This window comes from Elephantulus edwardii, unplaced genomic scaffold, assembly GCF_000299155.1.
Source record: "Elephantulus edwardii isolate Elephantulus edwardi_28Jun2011 unplaced genomic scaffold, EleEdw1.0 scaffold00094, whole genome shotgun sequence".
Lineage (NCBI taxonomy): Eukaryota > Metazoa > Chordata > Mammalia > Macroscelidea > Macroscelididae > Elephantulus > Elephantulus edwardii.
In genome coordinates, this window is record NW_006399844.1 from 4,970,204 (window position 1) to 4,983,457 (window position 13,254).

The window sequence follows — 13,254 nt, forward strand, 5'->3', positions numbered from 1 at the left end:
AAATTTATTTACTCTGGAGAAGTTTTTTATTTCTCTCTGCTTCTGTCTGGTTGTGTACTAATGGGATTATTATAAAGATTAATAGACAATATAAAGGGGCAGTGTGTGTGAAATGCTGTACTTATTCCTGATAAACACAGTGGCGGGGGGGTGGTAGGTGCTGTCAAGTATGACTCAGAGCGACCCTCTGAGCAACAGACCTGACCCCTGTCCTGTCCTGTGTGGTCATCTTCATCATCCCTGACACACTTGAGCCCGTTGCTGCAGTCACCGTGTCCGCACATCCTGTTGAGGCATTCACTTATGTTGGAGTCTCTCTCCCTGCTGCTGAACAGAAGGAAACAGAATATCTGTCCTTCAGAAATGAGTCTTAAAAATTCAGAGGCCAAGAATTTCTTCTCCTTTTGTGAATTAATAGGAGCACATATGTATGAGAGACAGCTAATCAATGTGAACATGCTCTGTATGTGGGTATATGTAATTCTCTGTAAAATCAAACTGAAACAACACTCTCCTACCACCAGTTAATTTTTTCTCTCTATCCATTTCTTCTTATAATAGAAAAAATGTCAATCCTTTTTTAGAAAGAAATCTTTCTAGAGATCACAGTCTTTTGATTTAGAAAAGTGAGATTTGCCAGATTGTCATCATACTCAGCCCCGCATCGCACATTTTTAATACGTTTTAACTCTTGAGATAGTAGGTCTGAGCTTCACTGAGCATGTTTGCCCCAGATTCTTCCTACTCCCTTGTCTCCTGCTCTGTAAGGCGTGGAGAGTATCTGAAAGTTTGATCAAAGCCAGTGTTTCCAGGTTCTTTTCAGCCAAATCATTTGAACTCAAATGATCTTAATATTGATCTCAAATGATTTTTTTGTTTTTCTTGTTGTGTACCATCGAATCAGATCTGACTGGCATAGGAGATTGCCTCTCCTTCTCCAGAGGAGCATTTGGTGAATTTGAACCATGTACCTTTGGGACTGTAGCACAGCTTCTTGCCACTAGGCCACCAGAGCTGTCTTTCAGATTAATTTTTGAGCAGTCAGTCAGAATGTCCTTATTTCTGACTTGTCTCATCCATGACACCTACCCTCAATCTTTTATTTTTTTTTAGATTTGCACATTTTATTCCTCTTTATCTTTTTTAATATTATTTTATTAATTTTAATGACCATTTACAGAGATTTTGGATTTCCACTCATTCACTGTTGTATTTTTCCTCTTTATCTTTTATATTAGACTCTCAGATCTTATGTTATGAAAAATTACTTTAATAACTAGCAGAATACCAACAAAGAGTGAAATAAGAAGTCTAATAACTAAAGTCTGTTTAATTATTCCCTAAGTCCTGATGAGTTCTCCTGCTCGCCACCCTTTCTCTGCATGCATGCCTTGTTTACAGAAATACTTCCATTAATGAATCTCTAGGGAACAAGGCTCTTCTGCGCACTGACAGCTTCCTGAATTGTTAGGTTCAAGCTAGATAAGCTTAGAAAGTAATTACCATCATTACAGTCATGGTGATAATTGCAGTTAATGTTTAAACAGTATTTACCTTGTGCCAGGTATTGTTCTGAGCACTCTCCTTGTATTAATTGACTGAATCCTTGGAGTAACCCAGTGAGGTGGTGTTTCTAGATTTTTAGGATTGAGAAAATAGACACTGAGAAGTTAACTTGCTCCCCCAGTGTCATACATAACTGGTCAATAGCAGAGCTTGGATTTAAATTCAGGGAGTGTGGCTCCAGAGTCTGTAGTTTTAACTCTTGGTCTTTTTTTGCTTCTCATATATTTTTTTCATGAAACAACAAACATGACTCTGTCGGTGGTATTGTTAGGTGCTGTTGAGGGAACTGTAACTCATAGAGACCTGTGAACAACAAACAGATCTGGACCTTGCCTTGTCCTGATTCTTCCTCATGTTCCCAGTGTGTTCTAGCGCTTTATTATAGACCTTCTGCCCAACCACCTTGATTCTGGCTGGTGCTAAGTGTGATGTTTTCTGCTTCTACATCCTCAGGTAATTTGCTTTTCCTTCTTGTAGGGCCTTGTGTCCTTTGATGATGGTGCCTCCTGCCTCTCCTGAGGGCCTCCTGCTTTTAAGTTCATCCCCTTCTAAACACAATAGATAATTTACATACTCAGGTGTTCCTTAAATCAGTCAATATGTTTTTCTTAAACAAGATATTGGACATTACACAGGTTGATTTAAATCCACTCTTAACATCTGTAGACAGTGGCCCAACAGTTGGTTATTAAACTCATTAACCCATCAGTTCTGGCCCTTGTGCCCATCCTGTCGAGGCTTTGAGAATTCTGGAGGTGTATGGCTGGACACCCTTGTCTGATTGAGTAACCAAAACTCATTTATGCTCAGCATTATCTTAACCAGATTTTGTCATTTCTTGTCTTTGAATGTAGAATGAAACTATTTTCTCTCCTAGTAAAAGAATTTCAGACTTCAGCCATTAAGTCAGAAGATGTAAAGGGCAGGCATGCTTCTGCCTCAGGGCAGGGGCGGATGAGCCTGGCTGCATGAAGGTGAATGGATTTAGCTTTGTGAGAGCCAGAGAGCATCAGCACCCAGCCAGTCAGTTGCCGCCCTCTGCCCAGCCCTCTCTCCCCTTCTTTTTATATTTACTGTGATTTTAAAGAAAGTTTACAGAAAGGTTGGGTTTTCGTTCCTTCTGCATGACGCCTTTTCCTGCCCCCACCTCTCCCGCCTCCCCCAGGCCAGCTGACAGTGCACTTCTTGTTCAGATTGTTGTCACCACTGTCTCCCCTTCTGAAGTTTCTGGAAGACAGAGCTGCTGAAGCTGAGAAGCCTGTGTCGCTGGTCTCTCCAGTCTCCGGCCCACTCATGATTGAGCCTCGGTTAGCTTCCCCATGACTTCCTTCCCCCCACGTGCTGCTTTTCCTTACCTGCTTCTAAGATTTTCTGAGCTTTATATTTTTATTCTTTCCTTTCCACCACCTCTGTTCTCTGAAACCATTTCTTTACCTCTGGGTGTTACCAGCTCCCTGTAATCCTAATTGTCTAGGAGATAAGCTGTTATTTATTGCCTTTCCTGTGCAAACAGAATAACGGAGGCACACACAAAGAGGTTGATTAATGAATGAGTCAGGATTCAGAACCTAGCATTCTGTCCCTGCAGCCTGTGGTCTTAACCACCTTGCCGTGCCACCTGGTGCTCACAGGGGACACTAGAATACCTGTCCTTTTATTTTGAACTTTTTCCTTTTAAGAAAAAAAAAATGATGTTCTAGTTTCCTAAGGTATCATTGCAAACCACTCAAGAATGTACAGGCTTAAAACAACAGTAGTTGGGGTTTTTTGCTCCTGAAACAGCCTTTTGGTCAGAGCTCAGTACAGCTTGCATCTGCTCCATGTGACAAGGCGAGGGAGATTCACACAGGGAGGGTGGGTCAGCTTCCACCATGACTCAGCATGTACATGTACATGGCACATCGGTTCTGCTTCTTACCTCATCTCCGTGTAGACCTCCCTGTGAACTGCTCTGGTTTCCACAAAACCTAAAGTGGACTCGGCCGCAGACTGATCATCCAGTCACAGAAGTTGATCGGAAGCACAAAGAGATTGACTAGCCAGAATTCAGAATCTAGCAGTCTTAACCTCAAAGCCTGTGCTCTTACCTAACATTCTGGCTGTTCACAAAGGGAGCGCTGGTGTCCGAATGGTAAGACTCTGCACTGCAGTCCTAAAGGCATGTGGTTCGAATCCACCAGCTGCTGTGCAGGAGAAGGATGGGCATTCTCCTTTCATGCGAGTTACTGCCTCTGAATACCTGGCAGCAGGTCAGCTATGGATCGGTTCTGACTAGACGGTACCCAGCAACAAGAAGAAGATGCGCAAATGCTGCAATCCCAAATCCTCCAGCTGCTTCATGGGAGAAAGGACGGGCAGTCTCCTGTGTGATTAAATGCTTCTGAAAACCCACCGGGTCGGTTCTGACTCGACAGCACACCACATCAGCAATGGTTAAGCATTAGCACCACTTTTTCTGGATGAATTTAAGTTTGAGACCTTCACTTTTTTGTGCAGGCCTGGTTTCTACTATTACCAGGTGTATTTGTAATACTAATTGTTAACTTTTCACATTAAAAAATACCAAGCCTAATTTAATCACTCCCAGGAAATTCCACAGGGACGTGGTTGGATTTTCATTGGACTCTACCAGGATTAATTTGTTTTTAACTAGTCTTTGAAAGCTTAGAGGTGCCCCCATGTATTTAGACATGTTGAACAGTCCCGGGGAAGATACAGCTTTGCCGGGCTTCATAGTCTGCCCTAGTGATTCCCCTGTAGAGAGATGGTGTACAGGCCTTTCAGGGTGAAGCTTGGCTCTTGTTACTGTTACGGGAAATGTTGACGGAAATTTTCCCTCGCAGTTCCCTTCATTAAAGACATGGAGGAGAAAGGCTGCTGGTTTCCCAAGTAGGTCCCCTTACAGATTTCAGCCTTGCCTTTTAGTTTGCTTGTGGAGAGAACATTACAGGAAATTCTGAAGGCAGTTCTGCTTTGGAATATTGACATAAAATAACTATTTCTTATAGATAATCTGTAAGAAATAATTATTAGACTTTTTTCCCTACTTACATACTCTCTGTCTTACACTAAAGTACAAGAACAATTCTCCTGATCAAGTCTACTCTTCCAGTGACACAGGTCACGCCAGTCAATCTTCATGTTGCTTAGATGGTATTTATAATATTAAGTATTACAGGAAATACACAGTGTTAAAAAAGGCAGAAGCCTTGATTCAGTATATTGTTGTTGTTTGGTGGTGTTGAGTATGATTCATAGTGATCCTGTAAACAACAGATCTGAACCCTTTCCTTCCCTGTGCCATCCTCATCTTCTCTGATACACATAAGCCCATTGCTGCAGTCACTGGGCCAGTTTTGTTGGGAATCTTCCTCTCTTTGCTGACCCTCCACCTTTCCAAGCATGCTATCCCTTCCCAGAGATTAGCCTCTCCTAGCAACACGCCCACAATTTTGAGATACAGAACTTCACCGTCTTTGCCTCTAAGGAGCACTCTGACTGCGCATCTCTAAAGTACCGTAAGAAAGAGCCAGATTTTATATAGAACGAAGAGGAAGGAGAGGTTCCTTCTAGATGACAGAGTAATGGAGGTTTCTTCGCAAGTTGAGCTGGATATGGCAATTTAGGTGAAACAAATCAAGAAACAAAGATATGGGAGTAGAAAAATTACAAGAGTAAATGGTAATTAGACTGGTTAGTAGAGGTGGAAATACAGTCAGAGAGATTGCAAAAAGCAGAGCATTCTTTTGAATAGCCTGTGTTGCACTTTCTTCTTTAACTGATAAAGACTTGAGCCCTCACTTGAGGGTATTTGATACCACACAGAGAAACTGCCTCCATTTACCCCCAGCAAAAAAGCTTAATAGCTTTACCAGCTGAACCCAAACCTGCTTTAGGTTTCATTAGACTTCTCTTGAATTCACAAGTTGAACTATATTGTACAGAATAAAGGTGGTCAGCTAACATTTGTTAGGCCCAACTGTGTGCTAGTTCCAAGCACATAAATGACTTTATTTATGCAAATATTCATCACAAGCCCAAGAGATAGACTCGTTTTATAGTTGAGGGAACAGAAACATAAAAAGAGTGAGTGAGCATCCTGCTTTCTAGTTACACAGTTGGTGCAAAGGCAGAGCTGAGATTCCAATCCTGACAGTCTTTTGGCAGAATCTGTAACTTTAACCATCACTCTGTGCTTCCCTGATTGTGTTGAGCCTTGTAGGATTCTCCTTTCACGCAGAGTGAGATGGGAGGCCGATGGATGATGTACAACTAGTGAGTGACACGACCTGGATTATGTTTGAAAAAATACTTGGCTCAACAAAATGTATGCATGTATATGCATATGTTGTTGTTGTTGTGGACCATAGAGTCGGAACTGACTCACAGCTGACTGGTTTTCAGAGGCTGTAAATCTCATGGGAGGAGATTGTGCAGCCTTCGCCTGCAGAGCAGCTGGCGGCCTCAAACCATGTGCCTTCGGAATTGCAGCACAGCTCCTTGCCACTAGGCCACGAGAGCTCCATGGATATAAATACAATTTAAGGATAAAATGTCATTCTGGCTTAAGTTTCCCAAAGTGGAAGGTTTCAGAATGAAGGTGTTACTATGTACCTACTGCTCCTAGAAGTTCCTGTTTTCTCTTGAGTACCTACTTCAGGGAGCTCTAAGTGGCTTAGTGGTAAGAACCTGTGTTGTAGTCCTAAAGGCACATGGTTCAAATCCACCAGGTGCTACACAGGGGAAAGGTAGGCAGTCTCCTCCGAGTGGTTCAACTGCTCCTGAAAACCTGCTGGAGGGTCAGTGACTATGGGTTGGTTCTGACTCAATGATACAGAACAATAACAACAACCTACTTTAGTAGATCTTTCACTCCCACTACTCCCTCAAGAAAAGGAAAAGGAAAATCCTTACACCTGAACCAATAGGCAACATCATGATAGATGGAGAAAAGATGGAAACTGACAATGATTTCATTTTACTTGGATCCACAATCAAATATCAAATACTTATTTATGGTAACAGCAGTTAAGAAATCAAAAGACGTGTTGCCTTGGGAAAATCTGCTGCCAAGGACCTCCCACAATGACACAGAGCAAGGGAGTCAGCTAAAAGACCGATGTGCACCTCATACAGGTCACGCTGTTTTCAGTTGAACATGAGTAAGGAAGACCCAAGAAGAATTGATGATTGTTTTTTTCTATAATTATATTTTATTAATTTTCATAAACATTTACAGAGATTTTGGGCTTCCACTCATTCATTGTTGCACTATTCTCTCTACCCTCCTCCCAGTTTGTTCTTGTCCAAATGCCACAGTGCTTGTCAAAGCCAGTTCTGATTAATCTTCTTTGTCAGTGTATCCTTTGCCATTCCCTATCCCTCCTCCCTGAGAGAGACTTCACCCTGAGTCATAAGGAAAAGGGGACGGCGTATTCTCTTAGCTACTTCCTGCTGAAAAGGGATGCTGTGGGTTTCAGGGTGAAGATCTTCTCTCACTACTCTAAAGGGCCCCTTTGGCAGTAGGAAACACATAGACTATTATGGAGATTGATTTTGGAATTCAGATGCACTCTTATTGATTGTGCTTGGCTGTACATGTACATATCCTTGAAGATGTATCATGGGGGTGTTGCAACCTAGAAGACACAAATTTGACTAACAAGTTATAAGTACATGAGTCCAAAAATTATGGAAAAGTAAAAGAAAAGATTCTTTCATTGTTTTACAAACCCTCCCCCAGGTCCCCTCCACCATGCAGCCCTCGCTCTAGTCTCCTGTGATGACAGAAATACCCAGTTACATCTCTCTTTTAGACGGTTCTCTCCCTCCTCTGCTTCAGTGCAGTATACATTATTGAACCCATCTTACTCAGTGTCTCCCTAACCCCAAGGACAGTCCCATTCTACAACAGTGGCATCATGTAATATTTGTCCTTTTGTGACTGGGATATTTCACTCAGCATAATGTTCTCCAGAGTCAACCATTTTGAATAATATTGCATGAGTTCCTTGTTTTTTAATGCAGCATAGTATTCCATTGTGCGAATATACCACAGCTTGATTTTAACGTGTGGTGTTGGCAAAGAGACTTGCGTACCATGGACTGCCAAAAGATGAAATTAGCCTTGGAGGAAGTGCAGCCAGGGCAGGTGCCCCTTAGAAGCAAGGAGAGTTAAACTTTCTCACATACTTTGGGCTTGTTGTGAGGAGGTATCAGTCCTTAGCAAAGTATATCGTTGTGTGAAATGTAGAGGGTGAGCAGAAAAGAAGCTGACCCTCGACACGATGGATTGATAAAGTAACAAACAATGGGTATTGTGTGAGTGATTTATAGGGTCTCTGATTCAGGCCCTGGTCTTCTCAGTCACCTGCTATGCATCAGAGAGCTGGCCAGTGAATAAGGATGACAGAAGAATTGATGCCTTTGAGTTGTGGTGCTGGAGAAGAGCCCTGAATATCCCATGGACGGTCAAGAGAACAAACAGATAGGTCCGGGAAATGGTGCCTCTAGTGTTCCTTGGAAGCAAGGATGATGAAGCTTCGTCTTTCATACTTTGGACATGTGGGTAGGTGAGGCTGCTCATTGGAAAGGGACATCATGTTTGGAAAAATGGATCAGCGAAGGAAGGGAAAACCCCCAACAAGTTGGATTGACTTCAGCAATGGGCTTAAGTGGTCAGAGATGATGAGTATGGCACTGGATAGAGCAGGGTTCAGTATAGCTAATAATAGGGTCGCTAGGAGTTCTGTTCAACTCCAGTGGCACCTAACAACATCATCAGTCATAGTGACTGCAGCAGTGGGCTCAAGTGTGTCAGGAAAGAGGAGGATGACAGGAGAGGGTTCAGATCTGTTGTTCACAGGGTTGCTGTGAGTCATACTCGACCCAGTCTCACCTACCAACCATAACAACAGTTGTAGATTGGACAGCACCTAGTAACAACAAAAACGCTCTGAAACTACTCATGCCAGGGTCACTAACGGCCTTCACTTTATAAACCCAAAGCTGTGCTCTCCTTTTTTTTTTTTAAACCTGGTCCAGCTGCAGCATTTGATAAAATTGATTGCTGCTTGGTCTTGGAAACACTTCCCTCTCCTGTCTGCAAGCACACCACAATCCCCAGTTTTTCCTCCACTATACTGGACATTCCTCCTTAGAATCCTTTGTTACTTCCTTGTCTTTTCCACACTCCTTATCATTAGACTCCCGCAGGGTCCTTATATCCCCACACTCTGGTTGATCTGCCGTTGTAGTTATAAATGGTGAGGGTATGGAGTCAAGCCAGAACACCTGGTTTTGAGATTTGAGACTTGATTCTGTTACTATCATCCAAGTGATCATTGTCACATCATTTAACAGTTTTAAAAACCATTTTAGCTTTTGGGCTTTATGAGACTAATTGACTATGTTCCTGAAACGTTTACAATTTTCCCAACAGTAGCTGATGGTACTGATGTCACTGCATCCATCCAGCTTTTTTTTCCCCGCAATCTGTAACTGAGAGGCCACAATAAAATTATCTTTTTAAAGTTTAAAGTTTATCTCCTGATGAGAGATGAGTATTCTCCTCCTGTGCGATTTACAGCTTCTGAAAACCCACTGGAGTGGCTGTGAATCTGTTCTGATTAGCTGAGTTTGCATATGCATAAAATGGCATAATAGTAATGACACCTGTCTCACAGAAGAACTGGATGTTGTTGTTATGTGCTGTGTGTTATGTACCTGCGACTCATAACAACCCAATAAACAGTAACTCTGAAGCCTACCCTGTCCTGAGCCAGTCTCACTGATTCTGACACACCTACTGCCATTGCCCCAGTTACTGTATCAGTCCATCTCATCCGGGTCTTCCTCTTCTGTGCTGTCCCTCCACCCTTCTGAGCATGATTTCCTTCTCTAGGGACTGGTCCCTCTTGGCCACATAGCCAGAGTGTGTGAGATGGAGCTTCAAAATCCTAGCCACCAAGGAGAAACTTGGTTTCACCACCCTCTTCAAGACAGACCTGTTCTCAGAAAAATTTTTAAATGGTGTTCATTCATTCATTTTTAACTATTAATATTTAGGAAAAAAGCAACTGTGATTCAGTTTGCTCTTTTTAGGTTTAGTAGCTGTTAGCATGTTTTCAAAAGTACAGATTAACTGACCATTCTACTTCATTTACAGAGTTGAAACTGTAGGACAGCCTGACAAAAGAGACAGTATAGGATTGTGTGCAGAAAAACAGAATGGATATGACTCTCTGCAGCGGGATCAAGCTGTGTGCATCAGTACAAATGGTAAGAGACAGATAACGGTCATTTCCCCTGCAATATAGGCATTACTGTAGGAAAATAGGGATCTGTTAAGTATCGCACATTTATAACAGGAGATGAAAGATTTACATGGTAAGGATGTATTACTATTGCTACTGTGGTACAGGCACTGTTTGAAATCCATCATAAATACTAAATCATTTGATCCTCCTCACCGCTCTTTGGAGTATATGGGTAGTATACCCACTTTATAGATGATGAAAATGAGGACACAAGTTAAAGCATTGGCTTAAACTCACAGTTCTAGGAAGCGACTATGCTGGAATTGGATCCAAGTGGCCTGCCTTTAAAGAACCCTGATAGCACAGTGGGTACTTGCTTGACCGCTGACTGAAGGGTTGGCTGTTTGAACCCATTCAATGGCTCCATAGGAGAAAGGCCTGGCACTTGGCTCCACAAAGATTGTTGTTGCCACGTGCTGTCCAGTTGAGTTCACACTGACCCATAACTGACCCTCCAGCGGATTTTCAGAGACAGTAAATCACATGGAAGGAGACTGCCCATCTCTCTCCTGCAGAGCCTCTGGTGGATTCAAATCATGTGCTGTTTTACCACTAAGCCACCAGGGCTCCTTTAGAAGCCCTCGTAATGATTACAGCACAGAAAACCCCATGGGACAACTCTACTCTGTTACATGGGTTTGCTCTGAGTTGAAAATCAGCAGCATCCACTCCTTTCTGCCTCTGGCTTCTGTGTGTGCATGGGATGCTAAACTTGGCCTCCACATAGGTTAGGGAAATTCGGAGAACTGGACGTAGGGTTTTCTCGATTATTCTGTGGTTATTTACACCTCAGTAATATTCGGGTTTTTTTTAATTACTACTGAGATATTGCAGTATTTTGTAAGGTGGAGTCTAGCATTTGAAAGAATATTCTTATTATTATTTACTCCACATGAAATCATCTTGAGATTGTATTCAAGTTTGTAAGGGAGTCAAGTTGCTTTCAGTAACCTCCCCATTGGAAAAGAACCTTGGAGTCTAAAATGAGATTAAGGCTTTAACTTTTTCTCCTACCTTCAAGATAGATTAATTAAAATACTTAACTGCATTATAGATGAACAGTTATAAGATATTTTCTTTATCTGAATTAAGAAATTAGTAATATTAAATATCCAGTGCCATAGAACATTATTATAGAAATTATTGAATAGCATTGAGTTTTGCTGTATGTTTCCCCAAAAATACACAGATATTAAAGTGAAATTAGTTGTACTGCCAATAACCTAGAAATTATTTCACTTCTAGTTCTTGCTCATATGTAAATTACTCTTTACCCTTAACATTTTAGATGTTGTTTTTGTAAATGGAAAATAAACTAATTATTGCTCATATGTAAATGACCCTTTACCTTAACATTTTAGGAGCTGTTTTTGTAAATGGAAAAGAAATGACTAACCAGTTACCTGCAGTTACATCTGGATCCACGGTCACATTTGACATCGAAGCTGTGACTCTAGGAGCCACCAATTCTAATGAAGGCGGAAACTTCAAGCTCCGAGTGACGATCAGCTCCAGTAATCGAGAAGTGGTTTTCGATTGGTTACTTGATCAGTCGTGCGGCTCTCTCTACTTTGGATGCTCGTTTTTCTATCCTGGCTGGAAAGTATTAGTGTTTTAGGATTTGGAATGATTGGCTTTTGTTTTCAGGGTTTCTGACCTAGCTGTCCTCAGCTCAGTCAAGGTGTATTTGATAAAATTGTTGGATTCATCTCTCTCAGTTGGAAATTGAAAGTGTTTACTGGATTCATTTTGGAATATTTTAGCAATAAGATACTTGAATTTTATGGACAGAACTATAAAGCAGTCAATTTTATTTTTAGCACAGTGTTAATGGAAATGTCACTTCACAATAAAATTCAAACTAGCCTTAAACGTAAGAATAGCTACAGAAGGGTCTATGTGTTTTTGCTGGGTTTTTTTGTTTGTTTTGTTTTGAAGTTAGCTAGTAGAACAAAAAAGCTGATAAAATAACTTTATTTTATGAAATGTCATTCTTTAAAAGATAATAACATAAAACTTAGAATAGAATCAGGAGGACTAGACCAGCCAGAAGACAGAGTTCTATGATGTCCATTCATTCCTGTGCTTTCAATGTGAGTATATTGATCGTGTGCTCCATATTCAGCTATTCTGTAAGCAGTGTTGATTTGAATCTCATGATCACTAATTTTTCAAAGACCTAAAAGCATTGTCATTTTATAATTTTTAAAATGCAGATGTCTGCTCTAGTCAAAGTATTTCTGTTTCCTCTTTTCAGTTTAATTCACGGTAGGTTAGAGGATTTTTACAGGGTAAAACAACTTTTGGAAGTCCACTCAGCAGTGTTAACAATTTCACATGTCTGGGATTTGCACGTGTGAGAATGGAGCCTCAGGCATCCGCGTACAGTTGGCCCTCCTTCTCTGCCAGCTCTGCATCTGGGGATGCCGCCCGTCAACGACAGATCGGAAATATTCAGGGCGAAAAAAAAGTCCAGAAGCTGCAACTTGAGTTTGCCACACACCATGGTCTACGCTGAATCTATGCAAATGAACTTGCAGGTGTGCTCTGCTGTGGCGCCTGCCGTTTCCCAGCCCCTCAGTCTCTCTCCAGCGCTTGTCCCGTGAGCATTGCTCACCTCAAATCTTGTTTGCTGCTTGTACATCCTGGCTTCCTGTGAGGGATGGGGGACATGGCTCCTAAAAATCAAGTTAGTAGTTAAATCCCCCTTATGCTAAGAGACATTATAAAATGCTATTTATATAGCATTTATATTGTATTGAGTGTTGTAAGTTATCTAGAGATAAACTATACAGGAGTATGTGCATATGTGCTGTGCCGTTTTAAGGGACTTGAGCATCTACAGATTTGTGTGTGAGGGAAAGTCATGAAACCACCCCTCTTGTGGATACTGAGGGCCCAGAATAGTATTGTAGCATATCACCTGCGTTTAATGTCAGCTGAATAAATGACCTTTTAAGTGAATCAAACAGAGGGTAAATACTTGACCTATTTTTTTAAAAAACAAAAATTTGTGTAAAATATTTATTTGAAGGACTTACTTAGTTTGTAAAAAGGATGCTTTTAACTTGCTATACCAGCCTACAGATTTGTTTTTTTAAAATGTGAATTTTTAAAAACTTTTTTTTTACCAGTATAAGTATTTGGAAGAGCAAGTTTGGTATTTTTGTAAGATAATTTATTTGGGAATGCAAATTCCCTGTTTGACAATCATAATGACCTCTTTACCTTTGTCTTTTATATATAAGTAAGTAGCCTTCCACTTTGGTTAGTAATTGTTAAGATATGCTAGAAAAATATAGACGCCTTGCCCATCTCTGAAACAAAATAAAAAACTAGAATCACATGTGTGTCTGTTTTTCTTCTATGA

The 13,254-nt window shown here is 41.1% G+C and overlaps 1 protein-coding gene across 2 annotated transcripts in view; it reads left to right on the forward strand.

Moving 5' to 3' along the window:
* CRLF3 (cytokine receptor-like factor 3) overlaps positions 1-11,753 on the forward strand; it is a 40,698-nt gene extending 28,945 nt beyond the window's left edge. Inside the window, exons 6-7 of one of the 2 annotated variants that reach the window (XM_006890935.1) lie at positions 9,734-9,846; positions 11,246-11,753. In XM_006890935.1, coding sequence (XP_006890997.1) covers positions 9,734-9,846; positions 11,246-11,502 — 370 coding nt within the window. In that variant the 3' untranslated portion in view covers positions 11,503-11,753. The remainder of the gene's footprint in view (positions 1-9,733; positions 9,847-11,245) is intronic. The other variant, XM_006890934.1, reaches the window with a different exon arrangement.
* Positions 11,754-13,254: the final 1,501 nt, after the last annotated feature.